General features: G+C 54.9%; 1 protein-coding gene across 1 annotated transcript in view; it reads left to right on the forward strand.

Moving 5' to 3' along the window:
* The window catches only part of dnaaf5 (dynein axonemal assembly factor 5), a 71,278-nt gene that overhangs the window by 11,142 nt on the left and 45,962 nt on the right, over nucleotides 1-14,174 (forward strand). The window contains exons 7-9 of the mRNA XM_076982192.1: nucleotides 1,148-1,291; nucleotides 3,397-3,565; nucleotides 5,426-5,567. Of these exons, the coding sequence (XP_076838307.1) occupies nucleotides 1,148-1,291; nucleotides 3,397-3,565; nucleotides 5,426-5,567 (455 nt within the window). The remainder of the gene's footprint in view (nucleotides 1-1,147; nucleotides 1,292-3,396; nucleotides 3,566-5,425; nucleotides 5,568-14,174) is intronic.

Below are 14,174 nucleotides of genomic sequence, written 5' to 3' on the forward strand. Positions count from 1 at the left end.
ATCCTCTAGATTCAGATCCTCTAGCTCCAGATTCAGATCCTCTAGATTCAGATCCTCTAGATTCAGATCCTCTAGATCCAGATTCAGATCCTCTAGATTCAGATCCTCTAGATCCAGATCCTCTCTCTCCAGATCTTCACTCAAATCGACCCATGCAGTACCTTTATATCGCACGCACACTCGGGCCTGTAGACCGTATTTCCTGCTAACACACACACACACACACACACATGAATGCGTGCCGTACTGAGCCAGCCTCCTGAAGGCCAGCGAGCACCTGGAGGTGAGCTATAATCACAGAGTAGCAGAAAACAGGAAGTGATGTCGTGATCCGTCTGATGGCATGGAAACCGGTCCACATGACCCGTGTTGTCTGAACACGAGAGCCCAGCCAGAACTCTCACAATGCCTTCTGCTGCTTCTTTTCTTCCCCATTGTGTGGCAGGTCTCTGTGTGGCAGGTCTCTGTGTGGCAGGTCTCTGTGTGGCATTGCTGGTGCCTCCTGTGATCGGGGAGAAGAACTAAACCGGCTGCCCGTGTGTCTGCTAGCTGGGAGCAGTGTGGTGCGGCTGGGATCAGGGCTGCTCCGTGTTCTAGGGTTAATCCTGAACTGCTTTTATGGTGTGTTCGTGAGGAGCGTGTGTAAAACCCACAGGCTGAAAAAGTACTGATGAAACGGAGTCTTGGAGAAGGCTTGTTTTTGGAATGTTTTATTTTGGTAATAAAAAAGGACAGGAGGCTTTGTGAGTCAGGTCCGTGTCTGGTGACGGATGTATGATGTAGCCAGCTTAGCACGCTTACACACAAACACACACACTGGGTTTCCACGGCAGTCCCAGGTGCTGAGGGGAACGGGGGAGGAATGATGGCTGATATGAGGCACTGACAGAGTTAGCATGAGAACAGATGAAAGCATGACCAAAGTGATTCAGAGGAGATCTCACACACACACACACACACACACACACACACACACACACACACACACACACACACAGGTGCTGTCCACTCACAGATTAGCCTAAATGAATCAACTAGTAGAAACCTCTGGCCTTTCGTGCCTGTATGAATTTCTTTGTAATAACACAGATGACGGTAGCCTGTCTGAACGTGAGATGGGGGTGTAATCCTGTCTCGCTGTGTTCAGGGCCCATATGTGGAGCAGTTAGTGGCGTGTGTGGAGGCCATCATGGAGACCTGTGAGGACGACTGCCAAGTCATAAGTCTGCAGCTGCTCAAGGTCCTGGTGACTGCACAGAGTCTGGCCACAGAGCAAGAGCTTCGAACCAAGGTAATACTCACACTCACACTCACAGTGGTAATACTCACACTCACAGTGGTCACACTCACAGTGGTCACACTCACACTCACAATGGTCACTCACACTCACAGTGGTCACACTCACAGCAGTCTCACTCACACTCACAGCGGTCACACTCACACTCACAGCGGTCACACTCACAGCGGTCACACTCACAGCGGTCACACTCACAGCGGTCACACTCACACTCACAGTGGTCACACTCACACTCACAGTGGTCACACTCACACTCACAGTGGTCACACTCACACTCACAGTGGTCTCACTCACACTCACAGTGGTCTCACTCACACTCACAGCGGTCACACTCACAGCGGTCACACTCACACTCACAGCGGTCACACTCACACTCACAGCAGTCACACTCACACTCACAGCGGTCTCACACACACTCACGGCGGTCTCACACACACTCACACTCATAGTGGTCTCACATGCTCTTTCACACTCACAGTAGGCTCACACTCACAGTAGGCTCACACTTACAGCGGTCTCTCACACTTACAGCGGTCTCTCACATTCATAGTGGTCTCACACACTCATAGTGGTCTCACACACTCACAGCGGTCCCTCACACTCACACACTCACAGTGGTCTCACATGCTCTCTCACACTCACAGTAAGCTCACACAGCGGTCTCACACACTCCCGCTGTGTGTCCACTACCATTACCTCAGCGCTGTGTTCATAACCCATAATTCTCTTGTCTCTTCAGTACTCCTGTTTTTCTTGTTCCGTCTGCCACACTTGGCCAAGGTGGTTAAGCGTTTTCTCCTTTTTCCTCTTATTTCATTTCTCATTTCTGTGCCTTTTTTCTTTTTGTTATGACTGAAGCGTGTTCTGCGGAACCATCTGTGGAATGTAATGTAGGTCTCCCTGTTCAAAGCCGCCATCGGGGCCTGTGTAATTATGTACTTAGAGAGAGGAGAACACAAATTGTACCTTTGCAGTGGAACTTTAAACCCACTGATGGGTGAAAGGAGGTGTGTGTTTGTGGGGCATTATAGTTTTTGGGAGTGTGTACGGCTAGCATGGGCATGCTGCAGGCAGCCGCCATGTCTCCCTCACTCTCTCTCTCTCTCTCTCTCTCACACACACACACACACACACACACACACACACACACACACACAGACGAGCTGCAGATGCACTAGTTATTGTGGTTACTAAGGTGAACCGGAGAAAGTGAGGCAAACACAAACTCTTGTCAGTGTAATGTAAACGGTCTTCAGGTAACGACAGGCTGCAGGCATCTCCTCTAAAGCAGAGTACCAGCGCCTAACGTATGACCACAGAGCCTGGTGCTCGTGTGTGTGTGTGTGTGTGTGTGTGTGTGTGTGTGTGTGTGTGTGTGTGTGTGTGTGTGTGTGTGTGTGTGTGCGCGCACTAAACCGCAGACAGAGTGCCCAGACTGGACTTCGTGGGACCTTTCAATAGGGACAGGAAGGACAGTAAAAGCAGCCGTTGAGACAGAGACAGGGAGGGAGTTAGAAAGTGGCCGTCAGGTTTTCCCGGACGCTGGGCCGCCTCCCACGGGACACGCCTTCCAGTTTCCCAGAATCCACCCCACTTGCCCCAGTATAGGGGATTAGGGGTCTGTAGCTCAGTGCTCAGGTCAAACATATTTGTTGTGTGTGTGCGTGTGTGTGTGTGTGTGCGTGTTCTTCGCTCCAGGCTCACATGGCCTTCGAGGTCACATCCTCCACAGTCACAGAGACACTGACACTGTGTGTTTACACTCTCTGCTCTGTCTTGCCTGCTGCACTGGGGTTTATTAGTCTAGAGTGTGTGAATGCAAACATGTGGGTTTGTACCAAATGGGATATGAAACAACAACATAAACAATATATAGTTATGCAAACCACAAAAATGTCTATATTTTCGTCTTACCATAAAACTATGTTGCTTAGATATTTTTATTGCATTTTCTGTAAATTAACCATTTCCGACTCCCGCAGTGCCAGAATGCCACAGCACTGTATTCAAGCACAAATGAACTTTTGCAAATGATTAAACTGTAAATGAAACCCCCTTTCTCTCTGCCCCCCCCCCCCCCCCCCCCCTCTCTGTGGCAGGCGGAGGAGTGTGTGGCGTGTTTGTCCCGGGTGCTGGGTCTCGGGAGTGTGTTTGAGTTGTACAGGCAGCACATGGCCCAGCTGCTCCAGTGGCTACTTGAGTCACTTCATTCCTGCTCTGCTTACTCCATTCAGAAAACCCAGCTGGACATCATCGCCTGTCAGTCCGGTGCGTGTGTGTGTGTGAGTGTGTGAGAGAGAGAGAGAGAGAGAGAGAGAAGTCTCATAGTTTATTAGACTGTGTGTGAACAGGAGTGTTTATTCCTTGCTTTACTCTGCACGCAGTGTGTGTGTGAACTCTTCTTCTGTAGCAGTGCAGGCTCATATGAAGAATTAACCAGCCAGCAAAGCACTGGTGGAGCCGTTAGCAGCGCCGGTGGTCTCCACACACACACACACCCCTACAGACACACACACACACACACACACACACACACCCCTACACACACACACACACACTCTACACACACACACACACACACACACACACACACCCCTACACACACTCACACACACACACACACACACACACACACATCCCTACTCACACACACACACACACACACATCCCTACTCACACACACACACACACATCCCTACACACACACACACACACATCCCTACACACACACACACACACACGCATCCCTACACACACTCACACACACACACGCACCCCTACACACACACACACACACACGCACCCCTACACACACACACACACACACGCACCCCTACACACACACACACATCCCTACACACACACATCCCTACACACACACACTCACACACACACACACACACATCCCTACTCACACACACACACACATCCCTACTCACACACACACACACATCCCTACACACACACACACACACGCATCCCTACACACACTCACACACACACACGCACCCCTACACACACACACACTCACACACACACGCACCCCTACACACACACACACACACACACACCCCTACACACACACACACATCCCTACACACACACACACACACACACATCCCTACACACACACACACATCCCTACACACACACACACATCCCTACACACACACACACATCCCTACACACACGCAGCCTTACACTCGTGGACTCCTTCACACTCTCACCCCCTCTGCCCCCTCATAGCCTGTGTGGGTGAAGCAGGCAGCTAATGGAGGTTGCTGGGTGGAGGTTGATGGAGGGTGGAGGTCAGCTCTCAGCTACGCCCATGAAAGGCAGCTTGACCTGATACTGGGGATCCCACTTTGAACCTGTCTTTGTGTGCCTCTCTCTCTCTCACTCTCTCACTCTCTCTCTCTCTCTCTCTCTCTCTCTCTCATTCTCTTTTCACCTAAAGAAGGGGTTAAACCTTCCCCTGTTCCAGCACACCAGACTGAGGGGTGAGGTAGGAGTCCTGGAGCTCAGGAGCTGGGGGGGGGGGGTGCATTATCTCCCTCACTCCTTCCTCTACCTCACTTAGTTAGACCTGCAGGAGGCGGTCCCAGAATGCCCTCCTGCACACATCAGTGTATAAGTGTAAATGATATTGTGAAAACTGTGTAAACCATCTCTCTGTCTTTCTTATGCTTTCTTTCTCACTCTCTTGTGCTCTCTCTCTCTCTCTCTCTTTCTCTCTCTCTCTCTCTCTCTCTCTCTTTCATCCCCCCCTTTGTGCAGTCTGCTGTGGGCAGTCTGGCTTTTGCTCTCAAGGCTTCCCAGGAAATGCTGTTTGTGTGTCTCAGTGTCTCTGGAACACTGGTCTTCAGTCTGCACTGACTGTGTGTGAGTGAGTCCTGTCTGTATGAGTGTGTGTATGTGTGTGTGGGTTGGTGGGCAAAAGTGGGAATACACAGACAGTGAGTTTCCCATACAGCCCACAGCAGTGGTGAGAGCACTTACAGGAATGACCACGGAAGCCTGGAGAAATGAGAACCACCCTGCTGAGGATATCAGTGACCTCGTCGTGGATCTCCCTTTGTGACTGACGTGTGTGTGTGTGTGTGTGTGTGTGTGTGTGTGTGTCTCCAGGTCCCGTGGTCGGCGAGTTTCTGCCAGAACTGCTGCCTCTGCTGCAGAGGTGTCTGGGGTCAGGCTGCGACCCGGAAGTGCAGCTGGCCGTCTTCACCCTGCTGTCCAGACTCCTGCTGAAGGGCACGCTGGACTCGCAGGGGTGAGTCCACAGCCCCGCCCCTTTACTCAGCCTCCACACCCCACAGCCCCACCCCTTTACTCAGCCTTCACGCCCCAGAGCCCTGCCCCTTTACTCAGCCTCCACGCCCCACAGCCCCGCCCCTTTACTCAGCCTCCACGCCCCACAGCCCCGCCCCTTTACTCAGCCTCCATGCCCCACAGCCCCGCCCCTTTACTCAGCCTCCACGCCCCCACAGCCCCGCCCCTTTACTCAGCCTCCACGCCCACAGACCCAGAGCCCCACCCCTTTACTCAGCCTCCACACCCCAGAGCTCCGCCCCTTTACTCAGCCTCCACGCCCAGAGCCCCCGCCCCTTTACCCCGTGGTTTGTTTAGTCTTAAGGAGCACTGTGTACTACAACCCAGCTGAAGTAGAAGGAAGTGCAGTCCTGATGACTCCAGCAGTGTCCCTCCTGTCCACTCCTGTCCTGATGACTCCAGCAGTGTCCCTCCTGTCCTGATGACTCCAGCAGTGTCCCTCCTGTCCTGATGACTCCAGTAGTGTCCCTCCTGTCCCCTCCTGTCCTGATGACTCCAGCAGTGTCCCTCCTGTCCTGATGACTCCAGCAGTGCCCCTCCTGTCCTGATGACTCCAGCAGTGTCCCTCCTGTCCTGATGACTCCAGTAGTGTCCCTCCTGTCCCCTCCTGTCCTGATGACTCCAGCAGTGTCCCTCCTGTCCTGATGACTCCAGCAGTGTCCCTCCTGTCCTGATGACTCCAGCAGTGTCCCTCCTGTCCTGATGACTCCAGCAGTGTCCCTCCTGTCCTGATGACTCCAGCAGTGTCCCTCCTGTCCTGATGACTCCAGCAGTGTCCCTCCTGTCCCCTCCTGCCTCCTTTTTGTAGGCTGTGTTGCCACAGCACCTGTGGCAGTCACTCAACAGAGCACCTCATCACGTCCTACACACACACACACACACACACACACACACACACACACACACACACACCTCACACTCTCTCTTACAGGCACACTTTCTGAAAAGAAAAAAAACAACCCTGTTCCAGCAGACCGGCTCTCTCTCTCACACACACACACACACACACACACACACACACACACACACACACACACACACACTGCTCTGCAATAACTATGATTCACCTGTTTGTCTTGTTCTTTTTCTGGACGGCACTTCCCCCTTTGTCCTGGCCCACTGGCCCTGTGCCCGCCGCCCTGTGCCAACTGCCCTGCCCGCCGCTGCCATTGTCTGTGGCTCCCAGACGTTCCTGTGGAAAGTTCTCTGGCCCTGGCTGCCGTCCGCTGACCCACCCGAGTGGTCAGACAGAGGCCTGTTTGCGGTCCTGTCTGCCCTGCGGTGTGGTGTCACTGAGGTGTGTGGTTGGCGCTCCGCTCCTGTGGGAAGCCTCTCAAAGCCCCTCCCAGGCCCTCTCACACCACCTGGCACGGTGCCCCGATGGGCGCAGGTGACGTCTTTCATCCCCAGATCAGGGCCCCCAGCGCACCGTGTCTTCAGGTGTGCGGTGTGTACGCGGCTTCCAGCGCCCTTTCACCAGGACGTGGGCCACACACACACACACGCCACCCCTCCCCCTTCCCCTCCTCTTCACAATTAAGCTGGCTAATGGTCCCGCACGCGCCTGTACCTGCCCTTTGTTCCCGCAGCAGGACGTGTTAATGACAGACCTGCCACGGTGAGCAGGGACCACTTCAAACGCCCCGCGCCTCCGATTCATGTGGGTTCTTCCCTTCATGAAGGTGAAAGAGGAGTCTTCGGAAGTGGAAGACAGTGAAACACACACACACAATCGAAGGCCTGTTCCCCTGGCTAAGGGATTATATAGGGGCGGTGTGCTGGGCGAGGTGATGCGTTAGTGATGGGTGATGGCTCTGGGGATTTTCACGTCTGTGGCACACGACTGAGATTTGCCCATCTCACATTGTCTGGCGTAGGAACAATGGCAGTGTGTGCAGAGGTGTTGAGGTGGTGTAGTCTGGTATTGGTGTTGAGGTGGTGTAGTCTGGTGTTGGTGTCGAGGTGGTGTAGTATGGTGTTGGTGTCGAGGTGGTGTAGTCTGGTGTTGGTGGGTGTCGAGGTGGTGTAGTCTGGTGTTGGTGGGTGTCGAGGTGGTGTAGTCCGGTGTTGGTGGGTGTCGAGGTGGTGTAGTCTGGTGTTGGTGGGTGTCGAGGTGGTGTAGTCTGGTGTTGGTGTCGAGGTGGTGTAGTCTGGTGTTGGTGTCGAGGTGGTGTAGTCTGGTGTTGGTGTCGAGGTGGTGTAGTCTGGTGTTGGTGGGTGTCGAGGTGGTGTAGTCTGGTGATGGTGGGTGTCGAGGTGGTGTAGTCTGGTGTTGGTGGGTGTCGAGGTGGTGTAGTCTGGTGTTGGTGGGTGTCGAGGTGGTGTAGTCTGGTGTTGGTGGGTGTCGAGGTGGTGTAGTCTGGAGTGGGTGTTGAGGTGGTGTAGTCTGGTGTTGGTGGGTGTTGAGGTGGTGTAGTCTGGAGTGGGTGTTGAGGTGGTGTAGTCTGGAGTGGGTGTTGAGGTGGTGTAGTCTGGAGTGGGTGTTGAGGTGGTGTAGTCTGGAGTGGGTGTTGAGGTGGTGTAGTCTGGAGTGGGTGTTGAGGTGGTGTAGTCTGGTGATGGTGGGTGTTGAGGTGGTGTAGTCTGGTGATGGTGGGTGTTGAGGTGGTGTAGTCTGGTGTTGGTGGGTGTCGAGGTGGTGTAGTCTGGTGTTGGTGGGTGTCGAGGTGGTGTAGTCTGGTGTTGGTGTCGAGGTGGTGTAGTCTGGTGTTGGTGTCGAGGTGGTGTAGTCTGGTGTTGGTGTCGAGGTGGTGTAGTCTGGTGTTGGTGTCGAGGTGGTGTAGTCTGGTGTTGGTGTCGAGGTGGTGTAGTCTGGTGATGGTGGGTGTCGAGGTGGTGTAGTCTGGTGTTGGTGGGTGTCGAGGTGGTGTAGTCTGGTGTTGGTGGGTGTCGAGGTGGTGTAGTCTGGTGTTGGTGGGTGTAGTCTGGTGTTGGTGGGTGTCGAGGTGGTGTAGTCTGGAGTGGGTGTTGAGGTGGTGTAGTCTGGTGTTGGTGGGTGTTGAGGTGGTGTAGTCTGGAGTGGGTGTTGAGGTGGTGTAGTCTGGAGTGGGTGTTGAGGTGGTGTAGTCTGGAGTGGGTGTTGAGGTGGTGTAGTCTGGTGATGGTGGGTGTTGAGGTGGTGTAGTCTGGTGTTGGTGGGTGTCGAGGTGGTGTAGTCTGGTGTTGGTGGGTGTCGAGGTGGTGTAGTCTGGTGTTGGTGGGTGTCGAGGTGGTGTAGTCTGGTGTTGGTGTCGAGGTGGTGTAGTCTGGTGTTGGTGTCGAGGTGGTGTAGTCTGGTGTTGGTGTCGAGGTGGTGTAGTCTGGTGTTGGTGGGTGTCGAGGTGGTGTAGTCTGATGATGGTGGGTGTCGAGGTGGTGTAGTCTGGTGATGGTGGGTGTCGAGGTGGTGTAGTCTGGTGTTGGTGGGTGTCGAGGTGGTGTAGTCTGGAGTGGGTGTCGAGGTGGTGTAGTCTGGAGTGGGTGTCGAGGTGGTGTAGTCTGGTGTTGGTGGGTGTCAAGGTGGTGTAGTCTGGAGTGGGTGTCGAGGTGGTGTAGTCTGGTGTTGGTGTCGAGGTGGTGTAGTCTGGTGTTGGTGTCGAGGTGGTGTAGTCTGGAGTGGGTGTCGAGTGGGTGTCGAGGTGGTGTAGTCTGGAGTGGGTGTCGAGGTGGTGTAGTCTGGAGTGGGTGTCGAGGTGGTGTAGTCTGGTGTTGGTGTCGAGGTGGTGTGGTCTGGTGTTGGTGTCGAGGTGGTGTAGTCTGGTGTTGGTGTCGAGGTGGTGTAGTCTGGTGTTGGTGTCGAGGTGGTGTAGTCTGGTGTGGGTGTCGAGGTGGTGTAGTCTGGAGTGGGTGTCGAGGTGGTGTAGTCTGGTGTTGGTGTCGAGGTGGTGTAGTCTGGTGTTGGTGGGTGTTGAGGTGGTGTAGTCTGGAGTGGGTGTCGAGGTGGTGTAGTCTGGTGTTGGTGTCGAGGTGGTGTAGTCTGGTGTTGGTGTCGAGGTGGTGTAGTCTGGTGTTGGTGTCGAGGTGGTGTAGCCTGGTGTTGGTGTCGAGGTGGTGTAGCCTGGTGTTGGTGGGTGTCGAGGTGGTGTAGCCTGGTGTTGGTGGATGTCGAGGTGGTGTAGCCTGGTGTTGGTGGATGTCGAGGTGGTGTAGTCTGGAGTGGGTGTCGAGGTGGTGTAGTCTGGAGTGGGTGTCGAGGTGGTGTAGTCTGGAGTGGGTGTCGAGGTGGTGTAGTCTGGTGTTGGTGTCGAGGTGGTGTAGTCTGGAGTGGGTGTCGAGGTGGTGTAGTCTGGAATGGGTGTCGAGGTGGTGTAGTCTGGAATGGGTGTCGAGGTGGTGTAGTCTGGTGTTGGTGGGTGTCGAGGTGGTGTAGTCTGGTGTTGGTGGGTGTCGAGGTGGTGTAGTCTGGTGTTGGTGTCGAGGTGGTGTAGTCTGGTGTTGGTGTCGAGGTGGTGTAGTCTGGAGTGGGTGTCGAGTGGGTGTCGAGGTGGTGTAGTCTGGTGTTGGTGTCGAGGTGGTGTAGTCTGGTGTGGGTGTCGACGTGGTGTAGTCTGGTGTGGGTGTCGAGGTGGTGTAGTCTGGTGTGGGTGTCGAGGTGGTGTAGTCTGGAGTGGGTGTCGAGGTGGTGTAGTCTGGAGTGGGTGTCGAGGTGGTGTAGTCTGGAGTGGGTGTCGAGGTGGTGTAGTCTGGTGTTGGTGTCGAGTGGGTGTCAAGGTGGTGTAGTCTGGTGTTGGTGTCGAGGTGGTGTAGTCTGGTGTTGGTGTCGAGGTGGTGTAGTCTGGAGTGGGTGTCGAGGTGGTGTAGTCTGGAGTGGGTGTCGAGGTGGTGTAGTCTGGTGTTGGTGTCGAGGTGGTGTAGTCTGGAGTGGGTGTCGAGGTGGTGTAGTCTGGTGTTGGTGTCGAGGTGGTGTAGTCTGGTGTTGGTGTCGAGGTGGTGTAGTCTGGTGTTGGTGGGTGTCGAGGTGGTGTAGTCTGGTGTTGGTGGGTGTCGAGGTGGTGTAGTCTGGTGTTGGTGGGTGTCGAGGTGGTGTAGTCTGGTGTTGGTGGGTGTCGAGGTGGTGTAGTCTGGTGTTGGTGGGTGTCGAGGTGGTGTAGTCTGGTGTTGGTGGGTGTCGAGGTGGTGTAGTCTGGTGTTGGTGGGTGTTGAGGTGGTGTAGTCCGGTGTTGGTGTCAAGGTGGTGTAGACTGGTGTTGGTGGGTGTTGAGGTGGTGTAGTCTGGAGTGGGTGTTGAGGTGGTGTAGTCTGGTGTTGGTGTCGAGGTGGTGCAAGCTGTATGATGCACTGGTGTTGAGGTGGTGTATTGTGGTGATGGTGGGTGTTGAGGTGGTGTAGTCTGGTGTTGGTGTCGAGGTGGTGTAAGCTGTATGATGCACTGGTGTTGAGGTGGTGTAGTCTGGTGATGGTGGTGTAGTCTGGTGTTGGTGGGTGTTGAGGTGGTGTAGTCTGGAGTGGGTGTTGAGGTGGTGTAGTCTGGTGTTGGTGGGTGTTGAGGTGGTGTAGTCTGGTGTTGGTGTCGAGGTGGTGTAGTCTGATGTTGGTGTCGAGGTAGTGTAGTCTGGAGTGGGTGTTGAGGTGGTGTACTCTGGAGTGGGTGGTGAGGTGGTGTAGTCTGGTGTTGGTGTCGAGGTGGTGTAGTCTGGAGTGGGTGTCGAGGTGGTGTAGTCTGGAGTGGGTGTTGAGGTGGTGTACTCTGGAGTGGGTGTTGAGGTGGTGTAGTCTGGTGTTGGTGGGTGCTGAGGTGGTGTAGTCTGGAGTGGGTGTTGAGGTGGTGTAGTCTGGAGTGGGTGTTGAGGTGGTGTAGTCTGGTGATGGTGGGTTTTGAGGTGGTGTAGTCTGGTGTTGGTGTCGAGGTGGTGTAGTCTGGTGTTGGTGTCGAGGTGGTGTAGTCTGGTGATGGTGGGTGTCGAGGTGGTGTAGTCTGGTGTTGGTGGGTGTCGAGGTGGTGTAGTCTGGTGTTGGTGGGTGTCGAGGTGGTGTAGTCTGGAGTGGGTGTTGAGGTGGTGTAGTCTGGAGTGGGTGTTGAGGTGGTGTAGTCTGGTGTTGGTGGGTGTCAAGGTGGTGTAGTCTGGAGTGGGTGTCGAGGTGGTGTAGTCTGGTGTTGGTGTCGAGGTGGTGTAGTCTGGTGTTGGTGTCGAGGTGGTGTAGTCTGGTGTTGGTGTCGAGGTGGTGTAGTCTGGAGTGGGTGTCGAGTGGGTGTCGAGGTGGTGTAGTCTGGAGTGGGTGTCGAGGTGGTGTAGTCTGGAGTGGGTGTCGAGGTGGTGTAGTCTGGTGTTGGTGTCGAGGTGGTGTGGTCTGGTGTTGGTGTCGAGGTGGTGTAGTCTGGTGTTGGTGTCGAGGTGGTGTAGTCTGGTGTGGGTGTCGAGGTGGTGTAGTCTGGAGTGGGTGTCGAGGTGGTGTAGTCTGGTGTTGGTGTCGAGGTGGTGTAGTCTGGTGTTGGTGGGTGTTGAGGTGGTGTAGTCTGGAGTGGGTGTCGAGGTGGTGTAGTCTGGTGTTGGTGTCGAGGTGGTGTAGTCTGGTGTGGGTGTCGAGGTGGTGTAGTCTGGTGTGGGTGTCGAGGTGGTGTAGTCTGGTGTGGGTGTCGAGGTGGTGTAGTCTGGAGTGGGTGTCGAGGTGGTGTAGTCTGGAGTGGGTGTCGAGGTGGTGTAGTCTGGTGTTGGTGTCGAGTGGGTGTCGAGGTGGTGTAGTCTGGTGTTGGTGTCGAGGTGGTGTAGTCTGGTGTTGGTTTCGAGGTGGTGTAGTCTGGAGTGGGTGTCGAGGTGGTGTAGTCTGGAGTGGGTGTCGAGGTGGTGTAGTCTGGAGTGGGTGTCGAGGTGGTGTAGTCTGGTGTTGGTGTCGAGGTGGTGTAGTCTGGAGTGGGTGTCGAGGTGGTGTAGTCTGGTGTTGGTGTCGAGGTGGTGTAGTCTGGTGTTGGTGTCGAGGTGGTGTAGTCTGGTGTTGGTGTCGAGGTGGTGTAGTCTGGTGTTGGTGTCGAGGTGGTGTAGTCTGGTGTTGGTGGGTGTCGAGGTGGTGTAGTCTGGTGTTGGTGGGTGTCGAGGTGGTGTAGTCTGGTGTTGGTGGGTGTCGAGGTGGTGTAGTCTGGTGTGGGTGTCGAGGTGGTGTAGTCTGGTGTTGGTGGGTGTCGAGGTGGTGTAGTCTGGTGTTGGTGGGTGTCGAGGTGGTGTAGTCTGGTGTGGGTGTCGAGGTGGTGTAGTCTGGTGTTGGTGGGTGTCGAGGTGGTGTAGTCTGGTGTTGGTGGGTGTTGAGGTGGTGTAGTCCGGTGTTGGTGTCAAGGTGGTGTAGACTGGTGTTGGTGTCGAGGTGGTGTAGTCTGGTGTGGGTGTCGAGGTGGTGTAGTCTGGTGTGGGTGTCGAGGTGGTGTAGTCTGGTGTGGGTGTCGAGGTGGTGTAGTCTGGAGTGGGTGTCGAGGTGGTGTAGTCTGGAGTGGGTGTCGAGGTGGTGTAGTCTGGAGTGGGTGTTGAGGTGGTGTAGTCTGGTGTTGGTGTCGAGTGGGTGTCGAGGTGGTGTAGTCTGGTGTTGGTGTCGAGGTGGTGTAGTCTGGTGTTGGTGTCGAGGTGGTGTAGTCTGGAGTGGGTGTCGAGGTGGTGTAGTCTGGAGTGGGTGTCGAGGTGGTGTAGTCTGGAGTGGGTGTCGAGGTGGTGTAGTCTGGAGTGGGTGTCGAGGTGGTGTAGTCTGGAGTGGGTGTCGAGGTGGTGTAGTCTGGAGTGGGTGTCGAGGTGGTGTAGTCTGGTGTTGGTGTCGAGGTGGTGTAGTCTGGTGTTGGTGTCGAGGTGGTGTAGTCTGGTGTTGGTGGGTGTCGAGGTGGTGTAGTCTGGTGTTGGTGGGTGTCGAGGTGGTGTAGTCTGGTGTTGGTGGGTGTCGAGGTGGTGTAGTCTGGTGTTGGTGGGTGTCGAGGTGGTGTAGTCTGGTGTGGGTGTCGAGGTGGTGTAGTCTGGTGTTGGTGGGTGTCGAGGTGGTGTAGTCTGGTGTTGGTGGGTGTCGAGGTGGTGTAGTCTGGTGTGGGTGTCGAGGTGGTGTAGTCTGGTGTTGGTGGGTGTCGAGGTGGTGTAGTCTGGTGTTGGTGGGTGTTGAGGTGGTGTAGTCCGGTGTTGGTGTCAAGGTGGTGTAGACTGGTGTTGGTGGGTGTTGAGGTGGTGTAGTCTGGAGTGGGTGTTGAGGTGGTGTAGTCTGGAGTGGGTGTTGAGGTGGTGTAGTCTGGTGTTGGTGTCGAGGTGGTGCAAGCTGTATGATGCACTGGTGTTGAGGTGGTGTATTGTGGTGATGGTGGGTGTTGAGGTGGTGTAGTCTGGTGTTGGTGTCGAGGTGGTGTAAGCTGTATGATGCACTGGTGTTGAGGTGGTGTAGTCTGGTGATGGTGGTGTAGTCTGGTGTTGGTGGGTGTTGAGGTGGTGTAGTCTGGTGTTGGTGTCGAGGTGGTGTAGTCTGGTGTTGGTGTCGAGGTGGTGTAGTCTGATGTTGGTGTCGAGGTAGTGTAGTCTGGAGTGGGTGTTGAGGTGGTGTACTCTGGAGTGGGTGTTGAGGTGGTGTAGTCTGGTGTTGGTGTCGAGGTGGTGTAGTCTGGAGTGGGTGTCGAGGT

This window comes from Brachyhypopomus gauderio, chromosome 2 (genome assembly GCF_052324685.1).
Source record: "Brachyhypopomus gauderio isolate BG-103 chromosome 2, BGAUD_0.2, whole genome shotgun sequence".
Taxonomy (NCBI): domain Eukaryota; kingdom Metazoa; phylum Chordata; class Actinopteri; order Gymnotiformes; family Hypopomidae; genus Brachyhypopomus; species Brachyhypopomus gauderio.